The sequence below is a fragment of the Antechinus flavipes genome, chromosome 3, assembly GCF_016432865.1.
Source record: "Antechinus flavipes isolate AdamAnt ecotype Samford, QLD, Australia chromosome 3, AdamAnt_v2, whole genome shotgun sequence".
Classification (NCBI taxonomy): domain Eukaryota; kingdom Metazoa; phylum Chordata; class Mammalia; order Dasyuromorphia; family Dasyuridae; genus Antechinus; species Antechinus flavipes.
In genome coordinates this window covers 170,801,732-170,820,377 of record NC_067400.1, presented here as the reverse complement: position 1 = coordinate 170,820,377, position 18,646 = coordinate 170,801,732, and the positions used below count along the sequence as shown (strand labels likewise).

The window sequence follows — 18,646 nt, the reverse complement described above, 5'->3', positions numbered from 1 at the left end:
ACTGTTCTTAGAATCTCCCTAAACAATAGGAACAGCTTTAAACGACTCAATACAATTAACTAAAACTCACATAAGATCTAGAATATGCCAATTTCACATTAAAGAACTTATATCTCATTCCTTATATCTCAGTTTCTCCAATGGTTCATTTCATTAAAATCTAATCTAAATATTTTGGAGCCAGGCTCCTCCTCTCCAGGACACCTCTTCAATACCTTCTTATTTAGCTTTATGGGAACAGCTTTAAACAATTCAATACAATTAACTAAAATTTACATAAGATCTAGAATATACCAATTTCACATTAAAGAACTTATATCTCAGTTTTTCCACTGGTGTCATTTCATTAAGATCTAATCTAAATATTTTGGAGCCAGGCTCCTCCTCTCCAGGACACCTTTTCAATACCTTCTTATTTAGCTTTAGACATATCACACACTTTTCAGATACAATTTATTTTTCAATTACACATACCCCATGTGACAAATTTTCTTGTTTTTATTTCTTTGTTGAAGAGAGTAAGCAAGCCTTAAATTCAGAATATAGGTAATATCTAAATAACTTTGGACCAAATTTCATAAAATTTATACCACGTATCTAGCTGGGCTGGCAAAATGTTAAAACATAGCTTAAATAAATTTTTACAAATTGTCCAATATACAACTTAGCAAACAAAATAGTAGCTTAAATATATTTCATCTATTTAGGAGATGCAAACCTGTGACCTCTTTAGGTAAGTTATTAGAGAACCAAAATTTCTAACTTAAAATAAAATTAAATACAGATTTAAATTTCTGGTAACAATATTTCAATATCAATGAACACAATATTTCTAAAAATTTCCATATCAGAATGATCGTCACAATTTTAGTATGCACTAATTAATAGTTATTATCTCATACAATTTCAGAATCAGAATTCCAATTTAAATACATACACAGCTCCAAAATTTAAGGTGGCAGAAAACTGTCCTTTAAAGTCAGTTCACCAGGTTTTTTAAAAAAAAAAAAAATTGGTGGACTTTAGGACCCCAGGGGAAGAGAGTGGAAGAAATTTTGACCTCCATGCCAAAAATGGGGTTGGGGGAGAGATGTTGGGACACCAGTACAAACCTTAGAAGAATTCAAGCCAGCCAGGGACACCATCTTAGCCAGGATAGATTTCCCAAACCTAAAAAACTTTGAAAATCCCAGAGAGTGCTTTTTTTCTCCCTCTGAAGTTTCTCCCAATGGGGCACCTGTCTAAACAAAACAACAGGATTTTCCTATACATTTTGGTACTTCATCCCAGTTCTTCCTAAAGAGCTATCTTTCCAAAGACCCTGGATAGGTTTAGAGCCAGCTACTTTCCTTTCCCAAGGTTGATAGTATTATCTGATTTTATCAAAAGAAAATAAGAGAATCCTTATGGACTGGAACTGCCTAGGATTTTCCCAATGTAAAAGGGAAATGGGAGCCTTTTACAGACTTTAACTGCCTAAATTCTCCCAATCCCAATCCCAGTCACCCAGACTCACCATTTTATCAGTTGCTTGGCAGAGGAAAATTCTCTTATCGATAAGAGTCTCTCCCTGCCTAACCAGTTCTTGCTCATCTGGGCTGTACACAACTTACCTGATTGATTTCAAACTTTTGTCAGCTGACATCTCCTGGGCCAGATTAATTCTCTATCTTTGCTAACCCACTTATCTTTTTGCTTTCTCTGAGTGTCTCTCTTTGGGACTTTACCTGATCAGAGTGGAAGTTCCTGAGCCAAGTCCAAGGACCACCAGATAACTCTCTGGAGGGCGCTTGCCTGCCCAAGGATTCGATACAGGAGAGACCTCTCATGAACAGGAAATATCCCAGAACAAGCTCCCAAAATGTGTGGGACAGTAGCAACCACAGAAATAGAGACTTTCCGAGTAAGAAAAAGCAAAAAGGGATTTATTACTCTCTCTTGAGAAAGGGAATGTTCATTCAAGACATTCGAACACCTGCAGTTTTTTAGCTATAGCTCAACTCGTTATTGCAAAAGTCTCAAGTCAGGCCATATTTCCTTGAGAGGGTTTTCACTCAGTTAATCTCAGCTAATTACACAGTGTCCTTGGCTTCTATTTGGTCCATTCTAATTTAAAAGTAGTTTGTGGTTTGGGTAAATGTTTATCCTTGTGTCAAGCTGCTAACTTCCTTTGAATTTTTTTCTTCCATGACTTTTATTTCCTTTTTATTCCTTTCCTTCCAGCACTAATTTATAAAAAAAAACATTTTTAAAAATAAAAAAAATTGCTTCATTTCATCCAGAAACTTCATTTAAAAAAAAAAAAAACAACAACTGGGTTCCTTCTTAACAGTTACTGTGTAATATATTGCCTTGTAGATCTTGCCTGCAGGCCACCTTATTCTGTTGTTCCTCACTCTTAGAAACACCAGTTTCTGTCGATGAGAAAGGCTATTGCTCCATGGAATGGATTTTTTGTACTCTGTGTAGTGCATTTTTAACCTTTGTTCTTCTCATGGTCATTCTCTTCCTCCTCCCCCTCCATATCATGAATTCACTTCTTTAGGTTCATGTTCTCCCACTCTTCTGGTTGTCATTTTCCCCTGGGAGCTCTGTGATTCTCTTTTTGCTACTATTATTTCTTACATTATGTCTTTCAGTTTTTGTTTTTCTAGACCTATAGATAATCCTCACATTCTGAGCATCCTGTCTTCAAAGATCAATCTGTTTTGATTTTATAGACATCATGTTTTCTTTCAATATTATTGTTTTTTGCTTCTCATCTTCTTGATGATTTGCATTCCCAATCAATTATTCTGTCTTGTTTTTTAGGTGAAACTTGCTATGGTGAATTCCAGTTTTTACATTTAAGCCATAAATTCTGCTTTCAAAGTTCTTTTCTTTTAAACCATTCAGGAATATCCTGCTGTGGTTCTGTGATCTCTGGCATCCACAAAGTCCTCTCCATATCATCAGGTGTTGATTAATTTTCTTTTGTTCTGCAATTTTTTTTGTAGATGTTTGAATTTATTCAGCTAATTTGGAGGCCATAATTCCTTCTCTTGTTAATGTTTCCTATTTGTTTATGTGCTTCTGTCCAAGATCTTTAATTAAATTTCTTTCCTCTTGGGATCTTTGATAATTTGAGACTTTTTTTCCCCTCACATTCTTTATTTCTCACTTTCTGACTCTGTGTGATTTCCCTAAGGTACTAAATCTTAAAGCCACTTCAGATGCATTAAATCTTTTCCTCAAGTGACTTCTAGGGGGCCCAAACTGGCCCTGCTCATATGCCAGTGTCGTTCCCTTAGGTTTAGTGGAATGCCGCTAATAGCCTCACACAGATATATCATCCTATTCTGTTAATGGGCCAGAACTCTGAACTTGAAACAAGGATTCTTACAAGGTACTAAGTGGAATTGATGAGACAATGGCTATCTAGTTTAGCATGGTGCTTAATAGTTCTCTAAGTTCAGTATGATTGATTTAATCTTACAACAAATAATGGTTTCCTAGTGATAGAATGATTGTTTTATAGTCAGTGTAGAGCATATAAGCTGGGAGCCTCAGCTAGATTCATTCAGAAGGCAGAGAAGACAGGTGGGAGCTCAAGCTCTCAGAACCAAGAGATTTATTTCTACCTTCAGTCAACCTCTTGGTGGCTCTCCTGGGGGACCGAGAGGCTCAGAGAAAGAGGTAGGGAAGAAAAGCGGACTGGAGGCTGAAGCACAAGCCCTTGGACTAAGATTCATTCATCCCCTCTCATACCCTGTGGTGGCAGGCTCTCCTCCCTAGGGTCTCCACTGAAACCAAGATTCCAGAAGGCCTCTAAGAAAGCTAGCTGAAGCCCTAGGCAAGGAGACATGATTTTGAAAGAGACAATAAAGAATTTGAACTTTAACACCTGGCTATCCTTGTGGTCATTACTCTTCTGAAAAGAAGGCTGCCCCTGAGACCCCCCAGAAAACCGAATTCACCAAGAACATTACACTATTCCATTTGTTTCTATTCCTCATCTCTCTGCCTCAATTCTTTTTATTTCACAGAATGCTACCGTGCTGCTGACCAGAGCAAACTTTTGCCTTGGTTTTCCATGGCACTGGGAGAAGTAGAGAATAGAGTTGAGTTCTTTTGAGGTGGGAAGCCCTGCTGCTGTAACATGGTAGGAAGATAAATGATGATAATAGAGAGGTTAGGGATTTGTCTTCTTTTTTGTGAGTTTGTTGAATTGTTATCCTGTTTAGAATTCTTGGTGTTCTAGATAGAAACAGGTAACATGTTTCATTGCTTATGACTTTTTAACTTTAAAAGTTACAGAGATTGTGCATATTGGAGAAAATAGTCCTCCATCATTTTGATTATGTGATCCAGAAGTCTAGGGTAGCTTTGTATTTAGACTTCTGGACTCTTAATTTGTCCCTAATCTAATCTGGCATGGTTGCCTCAGTTGAACTGAGATGTGTTAAAGACTTTAGTTTAAAAAGGCCATGATCTCCCACTGCATCTAGGATCATTATCAATTTTCCTTATCTACAAGTGGCTACTGGACCCAAATAATCCCAGAGAAGAAAGTTACTTTGTACCATACATCCTCATTTAAATTCATTTCACTTGCATGTCATGGTATCATCTTCCCGATGTCATAGTCTTCTTTTAGAATGAAGGACAAATAACAACAACAATAACATATGGATTTTCTTATAGAGTAGTAAATTGTATCATGTAACACCATTGCTCTAGTGGTTCCCTTTTACTTGTTGTTAATTTAAAGATCTTCTTAGTCTGATTCTTTCTTTCTAGTTTTTTTGTCTTTCTAGTCTTTCATATTACTGCCTTTTATACATTCTATGATATAGTCAATTTAAGAGTTTTTGAAGCATAATTTTGCCTAATAATTCTTGCCTCATAATCCTGTGCTGTCTTTTGGGTCTAATCTTGGATTTAAAATATAATCCCTCTGTAACAACTGTATCTAAATGTAAGCCAAATCTATTTATATATCATAATGGGACTAAAAAATAAGAAGTTTGGCTAATGCTTATTCAGCAAATACTAGTACTAAGCTTATTCAGTAAAGTACATATTTCTATTCTCTAACATAGATTTAATTACGTAAAAATTTTTAGGCTACTGATTTCATGATTTTTCCTTAGAAACATTAAGTCAAAACTAACTTGATAGGGGAAAATTGTATCTATTCAGGAGCCTTTTAATTTTCTTCAAATTGATTAATATTTATTTACACACATACACACAAACATGTATGTGTGTGTGTATGTGTGTGTGTGTGTGTGTGTGTGTGTGTGTGTGTGTATGTATATGTATATATCTTTTTTTTTTTTCTCTTTCAGCTGATGCAGCCCAGCAGTTTCAATATGCAGTTCGAGTTATTGGTAGCAACTTTGCCCCAACAGTCGAAAGAGATGAATTTCTAGTGGCTGAAAAAATCAAGAAAGAACGTATGTATTTTTATTAGTTTTTGTCATGACCAGCTTACCAGATGCTTCTAAAGGAATAAATATACTTTTTTCATGTGTTATTAATCGGTCTTCCCAAGTAAATTTTAATTATAAATCTTGTTAGAACAGCCAGGTGAAACAGTGGATAGAGCACTAGTCCTGGAGTTAAAAGGATCTGAGTTCAGATCCAACATTACACACTTACTAGCAGTATGACCCTGTGCAAGCAACTTAACCCTGATTACTTTTCCCCATCCCCCCTAAAAATTTACAAATGTTGTCAAAAATAAAAGTAATCCAGGCAATTATTTATAATTAAACTAATGAGATGCTTCTTTTTAGTTGTTATTATTTTTGATAACATAAGGTAGATAATTTTAAATACAAGATGAACTTAAAAACTAAACATTTATTTTTTAAATATCTTAAGACTTGTATGTAATGTGTTGCTGCTATGATATTCCAAGTAATATAAAATAGCAAATGACCTCTTCCAGGGGTACATCATTCTTCTTGTTTAGAAGTAAACCTAACATTAATGCTAGTGAATGTACTAAAACAGTTGTAAGGGTAGAAGTTACCTCTTCCATCTATTACTATTAATGATACTTGTAGTGAATTCTAGTTGAAGAGGTAACCAAATAAGGGGAAAATTAAGTCTAAAAGGATTCTAGATAATTAAATAGCAAATGATTGCTAAGAGACAAGAAGGAAACAAGTAATTATTAAATGCCTACTATGTGCTAGGCATTGTGCTGAGCATTTTATAAATACTATATCATTTGAGCCTCACATCAGCTCTAGAAAATAGATGGTATTGATACCCTCGTTTTATAGTTGTAGAAACTGAGTCATCTCAGAGCAACACAGCCATTAAATACCTGAGCTTGGACTTGAATCTAGGTCTTCTTGATTCTAGGAATCACTGTATCTACTGTGCCACCTACCTGCCTTCCATTTAGTTATAAAAATGGAAAAGCAAAGAAAAACTTGGAAAAACTTGATTCTTAACATATTTCTTTTGATTTATATTGAATTATCCATGGAAATTTTACTTGCAGTTTACTTGCCAGTTTAATTGAATAGTGTTAGTTTACTCTGATATAAGAACTACAGAAAATAAATACATTGCTATCTTACATAATTCATGTTAATGAGTGGAGTGTATTATTATTGGAATACTTGTAAAAGAAAAGGTAATATTCTGTATTTTTCCTCTTTAACCAAATGTATGGTTTCCATAAAGGACTTAGATATTTATTTGATTCTAATTTACTTGGGCTTTAGGAGAATATGGCTACCAAGAATATTGTCCTTTCAGTGTCTTATCCTGTCTCTCCTCTCCATCCCCCCAATAGCAGCAGTAGCTGCTGTACCTGATATTAGCAATCTTGATTTAAGAGAATGAAGTGAGTTTCCTCCATGAGGAGCACTCCAGAGCACTCCATTCTCTATATTAATTGTAAATTTTCATACTAATTATGTGAATTACCACTATGGGTCTTTATAGCAATACTGCAATATTGTGAGAAAATTTAGTGAGAGTGTGATTCTTGATGACAAAGTTCTTTGATATCCAGCTGTTGTAATAGTGAATTGATTTGGAACCATTAGCCACTTGATCAGTAGCAAATTTCTCCATAAATAAATGATTCCTCAGTCCAGGCGTGTAGTGCAACTCTGGGGACATATGAAAGTTTGAAAACTGCAGTTTGTTATGAATTTACAAAACACAAGCTATGACTCACAGTTTTGATGATATTTATGAAGGACCAAGCTAAAGCAACAAACATTAAGTCTTTGTTCTGTTTTGTATCTAGTAAGGATGGATTATTCCTTCTAGATCTGGTGATATAAACATTAAAAAGGCATTGTAATCTCCTCTCTTCTTCAGATAGCAATTCAGAAAAATGACATATTGAGCATCTCAGTATTATGCAAGATAATTGTGAGCAACTAGTGTCCTTAAAAAATTTATATTCCAGGACTTTATGGCTCATGCAGTATAATACATGTTGGAGCACAGCTGAGATAAAAATTGGACTAATATCAAGCTTAACTTTATGGAAAGAGAAGTTATCTAGCTGCCACTGTATATATGTCTTTTTATTCTCATATATTTTTGTGGTTTTTATTTGGTCAGTCTTATGAATAAAATCTACCAATTGAAATATGTATTTGGACTTTCCTTTACCCAATTCTGAATTAGAAAACGTCTATATTGTGTGAGGAAGTACTCAGAATTTAAGGAGATAGCCTCTTTCCTTAGACAGCTTGAGTGATTACGTTTTTATGTTCATTTGTAATCTGCTTCCCCATAACAAGTATAACACAGAGTAAATCTCTACATAACAACCTGTCATATATTAGTATTTGACATATATAGTTAATTGATAGAAAATACTTGGGTTGCAGTCATAAAAGATGGGCTTTAATTCCATCCTTGAGGCACATATGATGTTGATCAGGTCATTTTACTTCAAGTCCCTAGGATACATCTAATTAATAGGTGGTGGAAATCTTTGTTGCTGGAGAAAATTCACACAAAATCATAATGAGCAAAATGTTACCTTCTCATATTTTATAGTTATTATTATTTGGTATTAGTATAAATGTCAAGGAATAAACTTTATGACATAATGTATAGAGAGTGAGTCTGAAAGTTGGGAAGATGTAATTTCAAGTCTTGCCCCTCCCTCTTCCACATACTGGTTCAGTGACTGGGCAAGATATTTGAATCTCTTACCTATCCCCAAGCAACTATGTAAGACTTTAAAATTTTGTAACATTTTCTTATTTGAATCATTTTCCTCAACAGAAGTTCTCTATACCAGTAAGATTACAAGTGTGGATTTTTTTTTTAAAAGAAAGAAAATTGTTTAAAAGAATCAAATGCAATAGAAAGTATGTTTTTACTTTCTTCTTCATCCCAAGGCTTCTTAACAAATTTAGGTTACTCTGAATAATAAGTTAATAACATTTTAAAAATACCAACACAGTTTAATATTTTTCCTATTTAGCAATTAATATTCTGGCCACACAACAAATACATTACCTGTTTTGTGCATTGTTTTTAGTCTATTATTATTGTAACTGACAATATTTAATTACTGTTTTATGCTTTAGGAATATGGCCAATAGCAGTAGACATAAACTACCATTTTCTTAATATTTTTTGTTTTGCATAATAAAGAGATAAAAATGATAGTGAAAACTGATTTAATTAAAAAAATTAATTTAAAAGTTTTAAGTCAGTTTTGTTACTTTTTGTTTACCTTATGTAAATAGTGCAGTTTTAGCTTCATCTCCATTAAATAAGGCATGTAGTTTTTTATCTGGGGATTTGAAAGACTAAAATAACATAGCTTTATGTATATACTGATTTAAAGGTCTTTAAAGTACCTTTTTTTCCCCTAACTTTGTGAAATAAATAGTTGAAGCATGATCTTTTTATAGAAGAGGAAACTGACATTCAGAGAGGTTAATTTAATTGTCCTTGGTTATATTATTAGTAAGATACTAAACCTATCGTTTCCATTAAACCATAAAGCTAATTTTTTTTAGTCAAACTCTTCAATACTTTGTATTAGGATCTTCTTATATGATCACTCCTCAGTCTTCTTTGCTGGATCTTCATTTAGGTTGCTCCTGCTAACATAGCTGAGGTGTTCCCCAAGACTCTGAGGTCTTTTTCTCTACATATACTATTTTGCTTGATGATCTTATCAGTGCCTCTGGATTCAGTTACCATTTTTATGCAGATGGTTCTAAAATCTACATATCCATCTTTACCTAATTCTTCACTTCTAGAAGTCTTGCATCTCCAACTGCCTCTTGAACATCGAACTGAAATATCATTTCCCCCAAACCTTCTTCTCTTTTTAACTTGCCTATCATTGTCAAGGGCATTACCACCATCCCAGACATCCAAGCATATAATCTATTTACATTCTAGATTCTACACTCTCATTTCCCTGTCCTCCATGCCTATACTGTTGCCAAGTTCTTTGGATTTTACTTTTGCAACATTTCTTGTACATACTCCTTTCTCTCTTCTGCCACTGTACTTTACTACTGTTATTCTTCTTTGTATTGGTATTGTTGCAAAATCTTCATTTGCTTAAAAACATTTATTTATCTTTTGTTTTTATATTACCTAATTATTTCATATACCTCTCCTTCAAGGGGGCCATCCCATGTAACAAAGACTTTATTCTTTCACTCTTCTCTTTTTTTTTAATTAAAAAAAATTTTATTAGTTTTTGACATTTACTTTCATAAGATTTTGATTTCCATTTTTTCTCCTTCCTTCCCCCCTCCCCAAGATGGCAGTCAGTCTTACATAGATTATACATGTACAACAACAACAAAATAAGAATAGTGTGATTTGGTCTGCATTCAGATTACATAGATCTTTCTCTGGATATGGATAGCATTTTTCATCATGAGTCTTTTGGGACTGTCTCAGATCATTGTGTGGCTGAGAAGAGCAAAATTTATCTACAGTGTTGCTGTTATTGTGTACAGTGTTCCCTTGGTTCTGTTCACTTCACCCAGCATCAGTTCATGTAAATTTTTTTCAGGTTTTCAAAGACTTTTTTAAAGAAAAAAAAAGACAAAGAGGAAAATCAGCATAATTGATTAATATAATGAAAAAAAAGTCTAACAATAAATGCAGTTCTATTCCCATAGATCCCTCCAGCTCTGTAAATATGTATGTGTGGGGTGTCTTCTCATGTATAGTCTATGAGACCATGGTTGCTTTTTGTAATTTTATAGCTTTCTTTTTCAGTTGTTTTTTGGTGCTTTCTATTTACATCTTATGGTAGACACTATATATTTTGCTATCTTGACTTTGCTTATTTTCATTTTGTATCAACTCCTTCCAATTCTTCTGTCTATTCATATTTTTGTTTTTTATAGCATTGAAATAGTCTATTAAATATACTAGATAGCATGAAATATTCTATTACACACACACACACACACACACACACACACACACACACACACGATTATTGTATACCATGACTTATTTACCAATTTATTAATATGTGAGCCTCTATCTGCAATGTTTCTCATTCTTAGTTATCACAAAAGATGTTGCTATAAATATTTTGGTAGATATATAGAGAATTGCTTTTTATTAATAACTTCCTTGTGTTATGTATTAGCAGCAGAACTCTAAGTCAAAAGGAATAGACATTTTAGTTGCCTTCTTTCCACAATTCCAGATTGCTTTTTAAAGTTTTGATTAGCAACTCTATCAAAAATGTATTCCTATATTTTATCTTTTACCTTTTCACAAATTTCTCTAGCATTGATTGTTCACCTCTTTTGTCATTTCTATTTGCTATGTGTGAGTTAAATCCTCAGGGCTGTTTTGATTGCATTTCTCTTATTATTAATGATTAGGAACATTTATATAATTAATAGTTTGCCATTCGTTTGAAAACTTATTCAAAGCCTTTGATTACATATCTTATTGGGGGATGGGTTTTGGTCTTATATCTGTTACTTCATTTTACAAAGTAATATAGCTATAAAGTTAAAAAAAACAAACAAAAATCAACACCAAAATCCTGAGTTAGAATGTGAGGTAGATGGTTTAAAATTTTAAATTAATGGGGACATGTAAGTGGCACAGTGTTAGATAAAGCATCAACCTAAAGTCAAGAAAACCCAAATTCAAATCCAGCTGTGTGACACCTGTTGCCTTGTCCTGCACTGTCCCCAATCAAGTTAATTTTTATTAATTTAGCACTTATTAGGTAGAAATTAAAAAAAAAAAACCCGACATACAGCTGAAAGAACTCAATCCTTAAGTATTTAAACATAAAATTAGAAGGAAAAATGGAAACTGGACAAGGACAATGTCAGCACTATGTCATTATACGAAAGTTTAACCAATGTAAATCCATTGCTAAAACAAGAAGCCCAGAAAATGCCTTAGTAAGGACACATTTTACTTATTTGCCAAGCAGAATGCTCATGTTAAATATTTTTATTATATAATTTTTTAAAATTAAAATCTTAAAAGGATGATAAAGAGCAGTATATCCTCATAAGGGGGATGAAAACATAGGATTAAAAAAAAAAAGTATTTAAAGCTTGGCAGCAGGTCACTTAATAAAACTCATCTCACAGGCATTTAAAGATGAAAATAGGAGGACAACAAACCCCCCAGGAAAATGGGGGGGGGGGAAATCTGTAAAGATGACTTTTTGTCATTTCAAGGATGGTAGAACTACCATTCTTGTACCTTAATCTCACAGTTCCAGAGAACAAAGATGTAAAAAAATCCAGATTGTTTAAAGTATATATAGATGAGATGCAGTTATTCTGGAGGCAACACAGATGTGATAGGAAGGAGGGAAAAGATACTAGAATTAACAAAAAAATTTTGGATCGCCAGAATAGTGATAGTGGCAGCAAGCTGCTGTGACCCAGAAGGTTGGAGTCTTTCAATATCTATTTTACCCTGTGGTTATAGACTATCACCTTATCATACAGGTGATATCTCATTGCCTTGATAATTTCTTGAAAGATGATGTCTAGATTGTTTTTTTGTTTTGTTCTGTTTTGTTTTTGTTCTTGTTGTTTTAAATCATGCCATTTAGGTAGTCCAATAATTTTAAAATTATTTTTTCTTGATATATTTTTTAGGTGAGTTGTTTTTCCAATAAGATATTTCACTTTTTTTTCTATTTTTTCATTTTTTTGATTTTATTTTGTTTGTTTCTTGTTTCCTGATGTCTCAAGCAAGTCTTCCACTTGCTCAATTCTAATTTTTTAAGGAATTGTTTTCTTCAGTGAGCTTTGCTAATTCTTTCTCCATTTGGCCAATTCTCTTCTTTAAGGAGATTTTTTGTGCCTCTTTTAATATTTGGCTTATTTTGGTTTTTAAGATGTTATTCTCTATTAAAAAAAAATAAATTAAAAAAAAAAGATGTTATTCTCTTCAATATTTGTCTGCGTGTGTATGTGTCCCCTTTAACAAACTGACTTTTTTTTCATAATTTTCTTGCACCACTTTCATTTCTTCTCTGAATTTTTCCTCTACCTTTTATTTAATTTTTAAGAAAAGTTTTTGAGCTCTTCTAGGAATTCTTTTTGTTTGATGCCAAGTTACAGTTTTTTTCCTTTTTTGAGGCTGTGGATGTAGCAGTTTTGATTTTGTTGTCTCTTCTTAGTTTGTGTTTTGTTCTTCCCTATGATCATAGTAACTTTATATAAGGTCAGAGTTTTTTTGTTTGTGTGTTTGTTTTGTCTGCTGTTGTTTGCTCATTTCCCTAGCCTTTTTCTTGACTTTTAGGCTTTATGCTAAAGTTGAATTCTGCTCCTAGGATGGAGAGGAAGGACACTGTCTTAATCTTAAATTTTTTTGTGTAGCTTTTTTCAGAGCTAGTTCTGGGAATCTGTAAGTTTTCAGGGTTTATAAAATAGTATGATTTAAAGGGAAGTTTGTTGCTCCTATAGTCTGCTCTTAATCCAAAGCTTCTTAAACTGTGAATTGAGACCCCATATGAGGTCACATAACTAAATGTGGGGCTTGTGAAATTATGATTTGTTATCAGTAAATGTTTGATTTGAATGTCTTTTTAAAATATCTATATGCCTGCGGTCTTGTAAAAATTTATTGGGCAAAATGGGATTCTTCAGCTTATCTATATAATTTTGGAAAATTTCCTTTTTCTGAAGTTTTTTTTTTTACTTTGTTCTTAACTTTTATTAATTGTTGTTTCTTTTAGTCTGCTTTCAAATTTTATTCCCTGATTTGTAACTCTACTTTGTTCCTTTAATTTTTCTGTGTTCCTAAGGTGTTAAAAGCTTCTGATTTACAAAGTTTGCACTTCTTTTAATTAGTTTCTAGATGCTAGTTCTTCTGGGAACTCATATATCCCTTTTTTTGAGGTAGGATGTTAACCATAAAGACAACTGATATCACGGATAGCATGTCGGGAGTAGAGGTTTGACCCAAAAATACATTGGACTTTTGGGCCAGTGTCATATAGTATCTCTGAAGAATTTGTAGGCTTAGACCATCTCCAAATATTCTGCCATTTGGCTGCTAAATTCCAAAGGGGAGTTTCAACAGTTAACAAGAGAAAAGATTTGTTAAATTTTCTAGAGGAACTAATAATTAACTTGCCACTATTATGTGGGGAGGTAACATTAGATGTGGACAGTTCTTAGATACCTTGCTACTGGTGGGCAGTTCTAATTGGGGGATTAAGTAAGTGACTGGTGGGCTAATTGTAAAAGGAGTTAAAGTCCTAATAGGAATTATGGGTGTGTGGTAAGGATCGCTATTTCTCTCCCTTCCCCATCTATCAGAGTCTTATAAGATGCAAAAAGGAATTTATTGTTTTCTCAAGAGAAAGGACACCCTCAGTGTTCACCAACATCTGCCAGGAAGCAAGGGAGTGCAAGAGTAAATAGTTCTCAGCAGGTTTATATAATTCCAAATCAGAGTTTTCCCCCCACCCTCTTCAGAACAGCAAAAGAGCCAGAAACAAAGAAGTTTGTTCAACAGGTAAGGAGACTTGTAGTTTCTCCTTTCACTTCCCCCAATGCATTGAGGAGGCTTCAATAGTGCAAAAAACTAAAAAAAGTTCTTTTAAAATCTCAGATCCCTATCAAAAAAATCCCTCTGCCTCTAAGGAACTTGCATTCTTATATTCTTTTGAGAAAGATAATATCCAGTCTGACCACCCACCAATGTCCCTGTGGATCTCAGTTTTCTAATTATTTCATTTCTCCAATTTAATTTTCATAACTGTGGAAACCAAACAAATACTCATCCTTTTCTCACAATCTACCCCTCCCCTTTTAAAAAAATAATTTGGTTTCCACATCCTTTTCTAACACCTCCAATTTGGCTAATATTTTTACATCCTATTTCATAAAAGTCTATTGACTTCTTCACCAGATTTCTTTACACAGGATGGATAATTAATTCCCACAATTCTCTAATTCTTCTTGATGAGGTGTGAGAATTGAGAGTAAGAGATCCCCTTTGGTCCATGTCCCAGATTCTGTGAGAAAGAATTTGAAAACCTGAAGTTTGTGGCAAAAGAGAAGTTTTCTCTCTAAGAAGACAGTTTTCTTAGTGGGCAAGAGTCTGTTAGGACTATTGCAAGGATGGGTTTACACCGAGAAGAAAATATCTTCAGCAGTGGTCAAAATCCTGTTAGAACTTTTGCAAAGGTTACACTGCGAAAGACCCAGTGGGCTAAGTCCAGAAGGGCATTTAGCAAAGATTGGGATTCAGAGTCATCTTTTATTAGCATTCTGAGGTTTGAGGCTGAGGAGATTAAAGGCTAATTTTTTGATTCAATAGAGGGTGGTGATTATGTCCCTGGCCTAGATCTCCAATTGAACGAAATTACTTATCTTGGAAGTTTTTGTTAGGGACAGAAGGGTGTATCCCTCTCCGAGATCAGGAGGGTTTGAGACCCCAAATCACCCTTTCCCCACAGATTAAAGGACACAATTTACATCATTCTTACTGAGTTGTACTAGGAGTACCCTCCTTTTCCTGCCAATAAGCTGTCCATAGTCATATTTTCCCCACACCATTGTTAGTGGCATCTAACTACACTGCTATTCGCTTTACTACCTCTTTGGTGTAACTTATCCAGTAATATTTACCCATCAGAGTAGAAGTGATCCAAGTCCAAAACTAATTAGATTTCTGGTTTAAATTCATCAGTTACCATCTTTGACTTTCTTCTTTGAATGCCAGAGTAAAAGAAATAACCAATTGGATCAGTATACAGGTGCTTACTCAGTTCCCAGGCAAAACAGATTTGAGAGTGCTGCTGCCTCCACAATACAAATCCAAGGTTGGGGTATGCTCATTCCTGAGAAATTTCCAGAGCTTCCAGACTCTCAAGTACATCTAGATTTTGGAATCTTTTACCCTGCCATGAGAGGCAAAACTGATTGATCTCCACAACTAAGGGGCTCGTATAACCTGACTTATTCCCTCACTGAAAGGAAAGGTAGAGCAAAGTATTCCAGTTCTTCTCAGGAATGTTATTTTGGGAAATCAAAGGATCCCACCCTGGAATTCACTCTCATGTTTTTCCATATCCAAAGGGAATGGCACTATCTGGGCACGGGACAATCTGTAACACAGATGTAGTAATTGCTTTTTGTTCAGACTCTTTACAGAGAACTTTACCAATTCTATTCTAACACTCACCTTAGCTTTATTTCAAATTTTCTTAGTTTATTTATTCCCAATTTTAATCTGCATTTTCTAAATGTCCAGCCTTTGTAGTAAACCAAACATTATTTCAAATTGAACAGGCATTACCATAAAATCTTCTTTCTTTATTAGGACACAAATACTTATTGTACCTACTTGACTACATCTAGTCAAGCTTCTACAATTCTGTAATTTGACTAAATTGTTTGTGGGCTATCTTTCTAGTAATGTTAACCCAAATCTTAACTCGACGTTCCCATCCTAAGCCCCAGATAATATTGTAGCAGGGGGATGGCATTAATCCTATATAATTTCCCCCTATACAGGATTGATGGACTCCTTACAAGGATTCCCCTCAGACCACTGGGTGGTTTGAAGTCCTATTGTAATGCTGGAGAAACTGAGGCAAGTTAGAGATTAGAAAATTTTTAATATTTTATTTGAAAGGGAGAGATTTAACTGAGATCAAATGGATCCATGGTTTATCATCTCCAAGAATCCAGCAAACACTGTGAGTTCTCAGTGACATATATATTGCAGGTGCCTCAGCTACAGGAGTAGACCGAGGCAGGGATAGAGTCAGAGCACTGAGAGCAGCAACGGGATTATCAATCAGGGTATTTAGCACAGGGTGTTGGGAGGCACCAGACATTCTGGGATGGGGAGAGGCATTCTGATAAGTAGGGAAGGGCTGGGGCAATGATATCTTGAGATAGAAGGTCTTTTTTCTTATCTGGATCATCATAATTAGGAGGGAACAGAACAATTAGAAACTGAGGCAGGACAATAAAAGAGAACTGTGGCACAACACTACTTAGCAACCAATTCCAGTTTCTTCTCAAAATATGAGGCAATGATCTCATCTTCTGAAACTACTTCTTGCTGAGAATGGCCATTTAACTGGGTCTTCCTACAGGGTTCCATTTGGAGGAGTCTGAGCTGATTGAAGTGGGTTGAATCAAACCACTAAAGCTGGTCAATACAGTTGTCAATTTGAAGGGATATTGCTCAAAGCCTAAAGGAGGAGAACAAGAGAGAAAGCACATGGAAGAGAGCACTAAGAGCAGAACCCTCATTCTTGGGAGTTATGCTTAGATTTTCTCTGAATATTCTGTAAATAGCTAGTTAAGCATCATCTCTTTTAATAGAGACTACATTATAACCCCAAAGCAAATTTGAGAAAAGGGGAATCTCATCAGAATAATTGAGATATTCCCGAAAAATCCTTCTTTAACAGGTTTCATCTGTCAAAAGCAGGATATGGAGATAGATTAACCAAGAATTCTGCATAAGGCATATGTGAAGTCTCTCTGCCTGTGTGTGGGTGTGTGTGAAGAAGGGTATTTAGTGAGGTCTAGATATGGGGTGCCTAAATGAAATTAGGTTTTAATTGAAGTCTAGTGGCAGGTTCGGGGTACAGGGAGTCAAATAGAGCTCCCCTGCAACCCTTTTGGATTCGGTGCAAGAATACGAAGTTAAATGAGGTCTAGAAGCGGCACGAGAGTTCGCTATAAAATAATTTATAGTCCTGAAAAGCTAGATTGATAAAAGAGGTTTATTATGGGGTTTGGAAGTAAGTTAAAGTATAGTTAAGGAAATAGGTAAAGGTAGAATAAGAAGGGCACTGGACACAGAGTTCCAGTGGATAGAGGGTCCTGGCATGCCAGGTGTAAGACTAGCATGCTTGGGATCTCTGCAAAGAGAGGATTCCAGCTTAACTCTTTTATAATGAGAGATTCAGCTGGAGGGGCTTCTGGGTGGAGTCCCAAGTTGGCTCAGATCCAGATGGGGCTGGGACAGGCCAGGATCTTCTATTGGAATTCACAGGGACCAGGATTTGTGAATCAAAAGGTCCTGGATTGTTAATGCATCAACTAGGAGGGATTGGGAATCAGAAAGAAAGGAATAAGTCAATTCTAAAAGGCACCACACCCGCATCAGATTCAGTGGCACTTGTAGGATCACTTGGGCTCCTGGCCTGTGCTAGGATTTCACAAGATTTCACAAGAGCCTTTGTAACCTTTTATAGACCTAAGAGAAGTTTCCTCTGGTTTAGCTCTGGGATTAAAAGTTGGCCTGAAGAAGTGTTTAAAAAACACTCAGATTTTAGATTGGCCAGCAGCTTTCCTATCAAATAAGTTATTCAAAAGAAAACATGTTTGTGCCCCAGGTCACACACAAGACAAATATGCTATTCTCACATTAGTAATAAACTTAAATAAAATTGACTTTCCCTTTGATATAATAAAATATATGTAACGTCTTTCTAAGAAAGCCTGAATATACTAAAATCTTCTTCTCTGAAACATACAAAACCATACAGCTTTAGTTTCAATAATAAAATAGCGATTAGGTCTCACAGACAGTTGTAATGTTCTTAGTTTTTGAAACCTTTAAGGAACTTTTTTTTTTTTTTTTTTTTTTTAATACAGGTGTATACAACTAGCAACAGATAGATGACTAGGCCAAATACTCATTTATCCAATTATAAGATATAATGACTACATATTTTCAGATTGAAAAATAGCAAGATCTTACATTATTGTGCTCATGAGTAAGAGGAAAAAGCAGGGACTTGATTATAACATCAAAACTGATCCTTCAGGGCTTCAACCTAAGGGCATAAAAGTTACAACTAACAACCAGTCATGTAGCAACAATGCTACCTTTATATCTCAAGTGGAAGATTACTTAATAATTCATCAGATAATCATTTCCAAATTCTAAACTCAAAACAGTAATGGTTGTAATCCCAAGAGATTCCATCTCAATATCAAGTTTCACTTAACAGAGGCTTCAAATCTTAAACTATTTAGCCATGTAGCTGCAGAACATAGTTAAAACTAGATGCAGAATGGTCAGGTTAAAATCTTGATTTAAGTGCTCCAAGAAAGCTATAGGTTATATTTGTTATCATATTCATTAAACAATCACACTAAGATGCACTTAAATAAACGCCAAACTATTCTGCTGAAGACAGATGGAGACCTTA

General features: G+C 34.7%; 1 protein-coding gene across 1 annotated transcript in view; it reads left to right on the top strand.

The window, feature by feature from the left end:
* Positions 1-18,646, top strand: part of TUBGCP3 (tubulin gamma complex associated protein 3) — a 155,724-nt gene that overhangs the window by 15,811 nt on the left and 121,267 nt on the right. Inside the window, exon 2 of the mRNA XM_051984219.1 lies at positions 5,331-5,438. Within this exon, the coding sequence (XP_051840179.1) occupies positions 5,331-5,438 (108 nt within the window). The remainder of the gene's footprint in view (positions 1-5,330; positions 5,439-18,646) is intronic.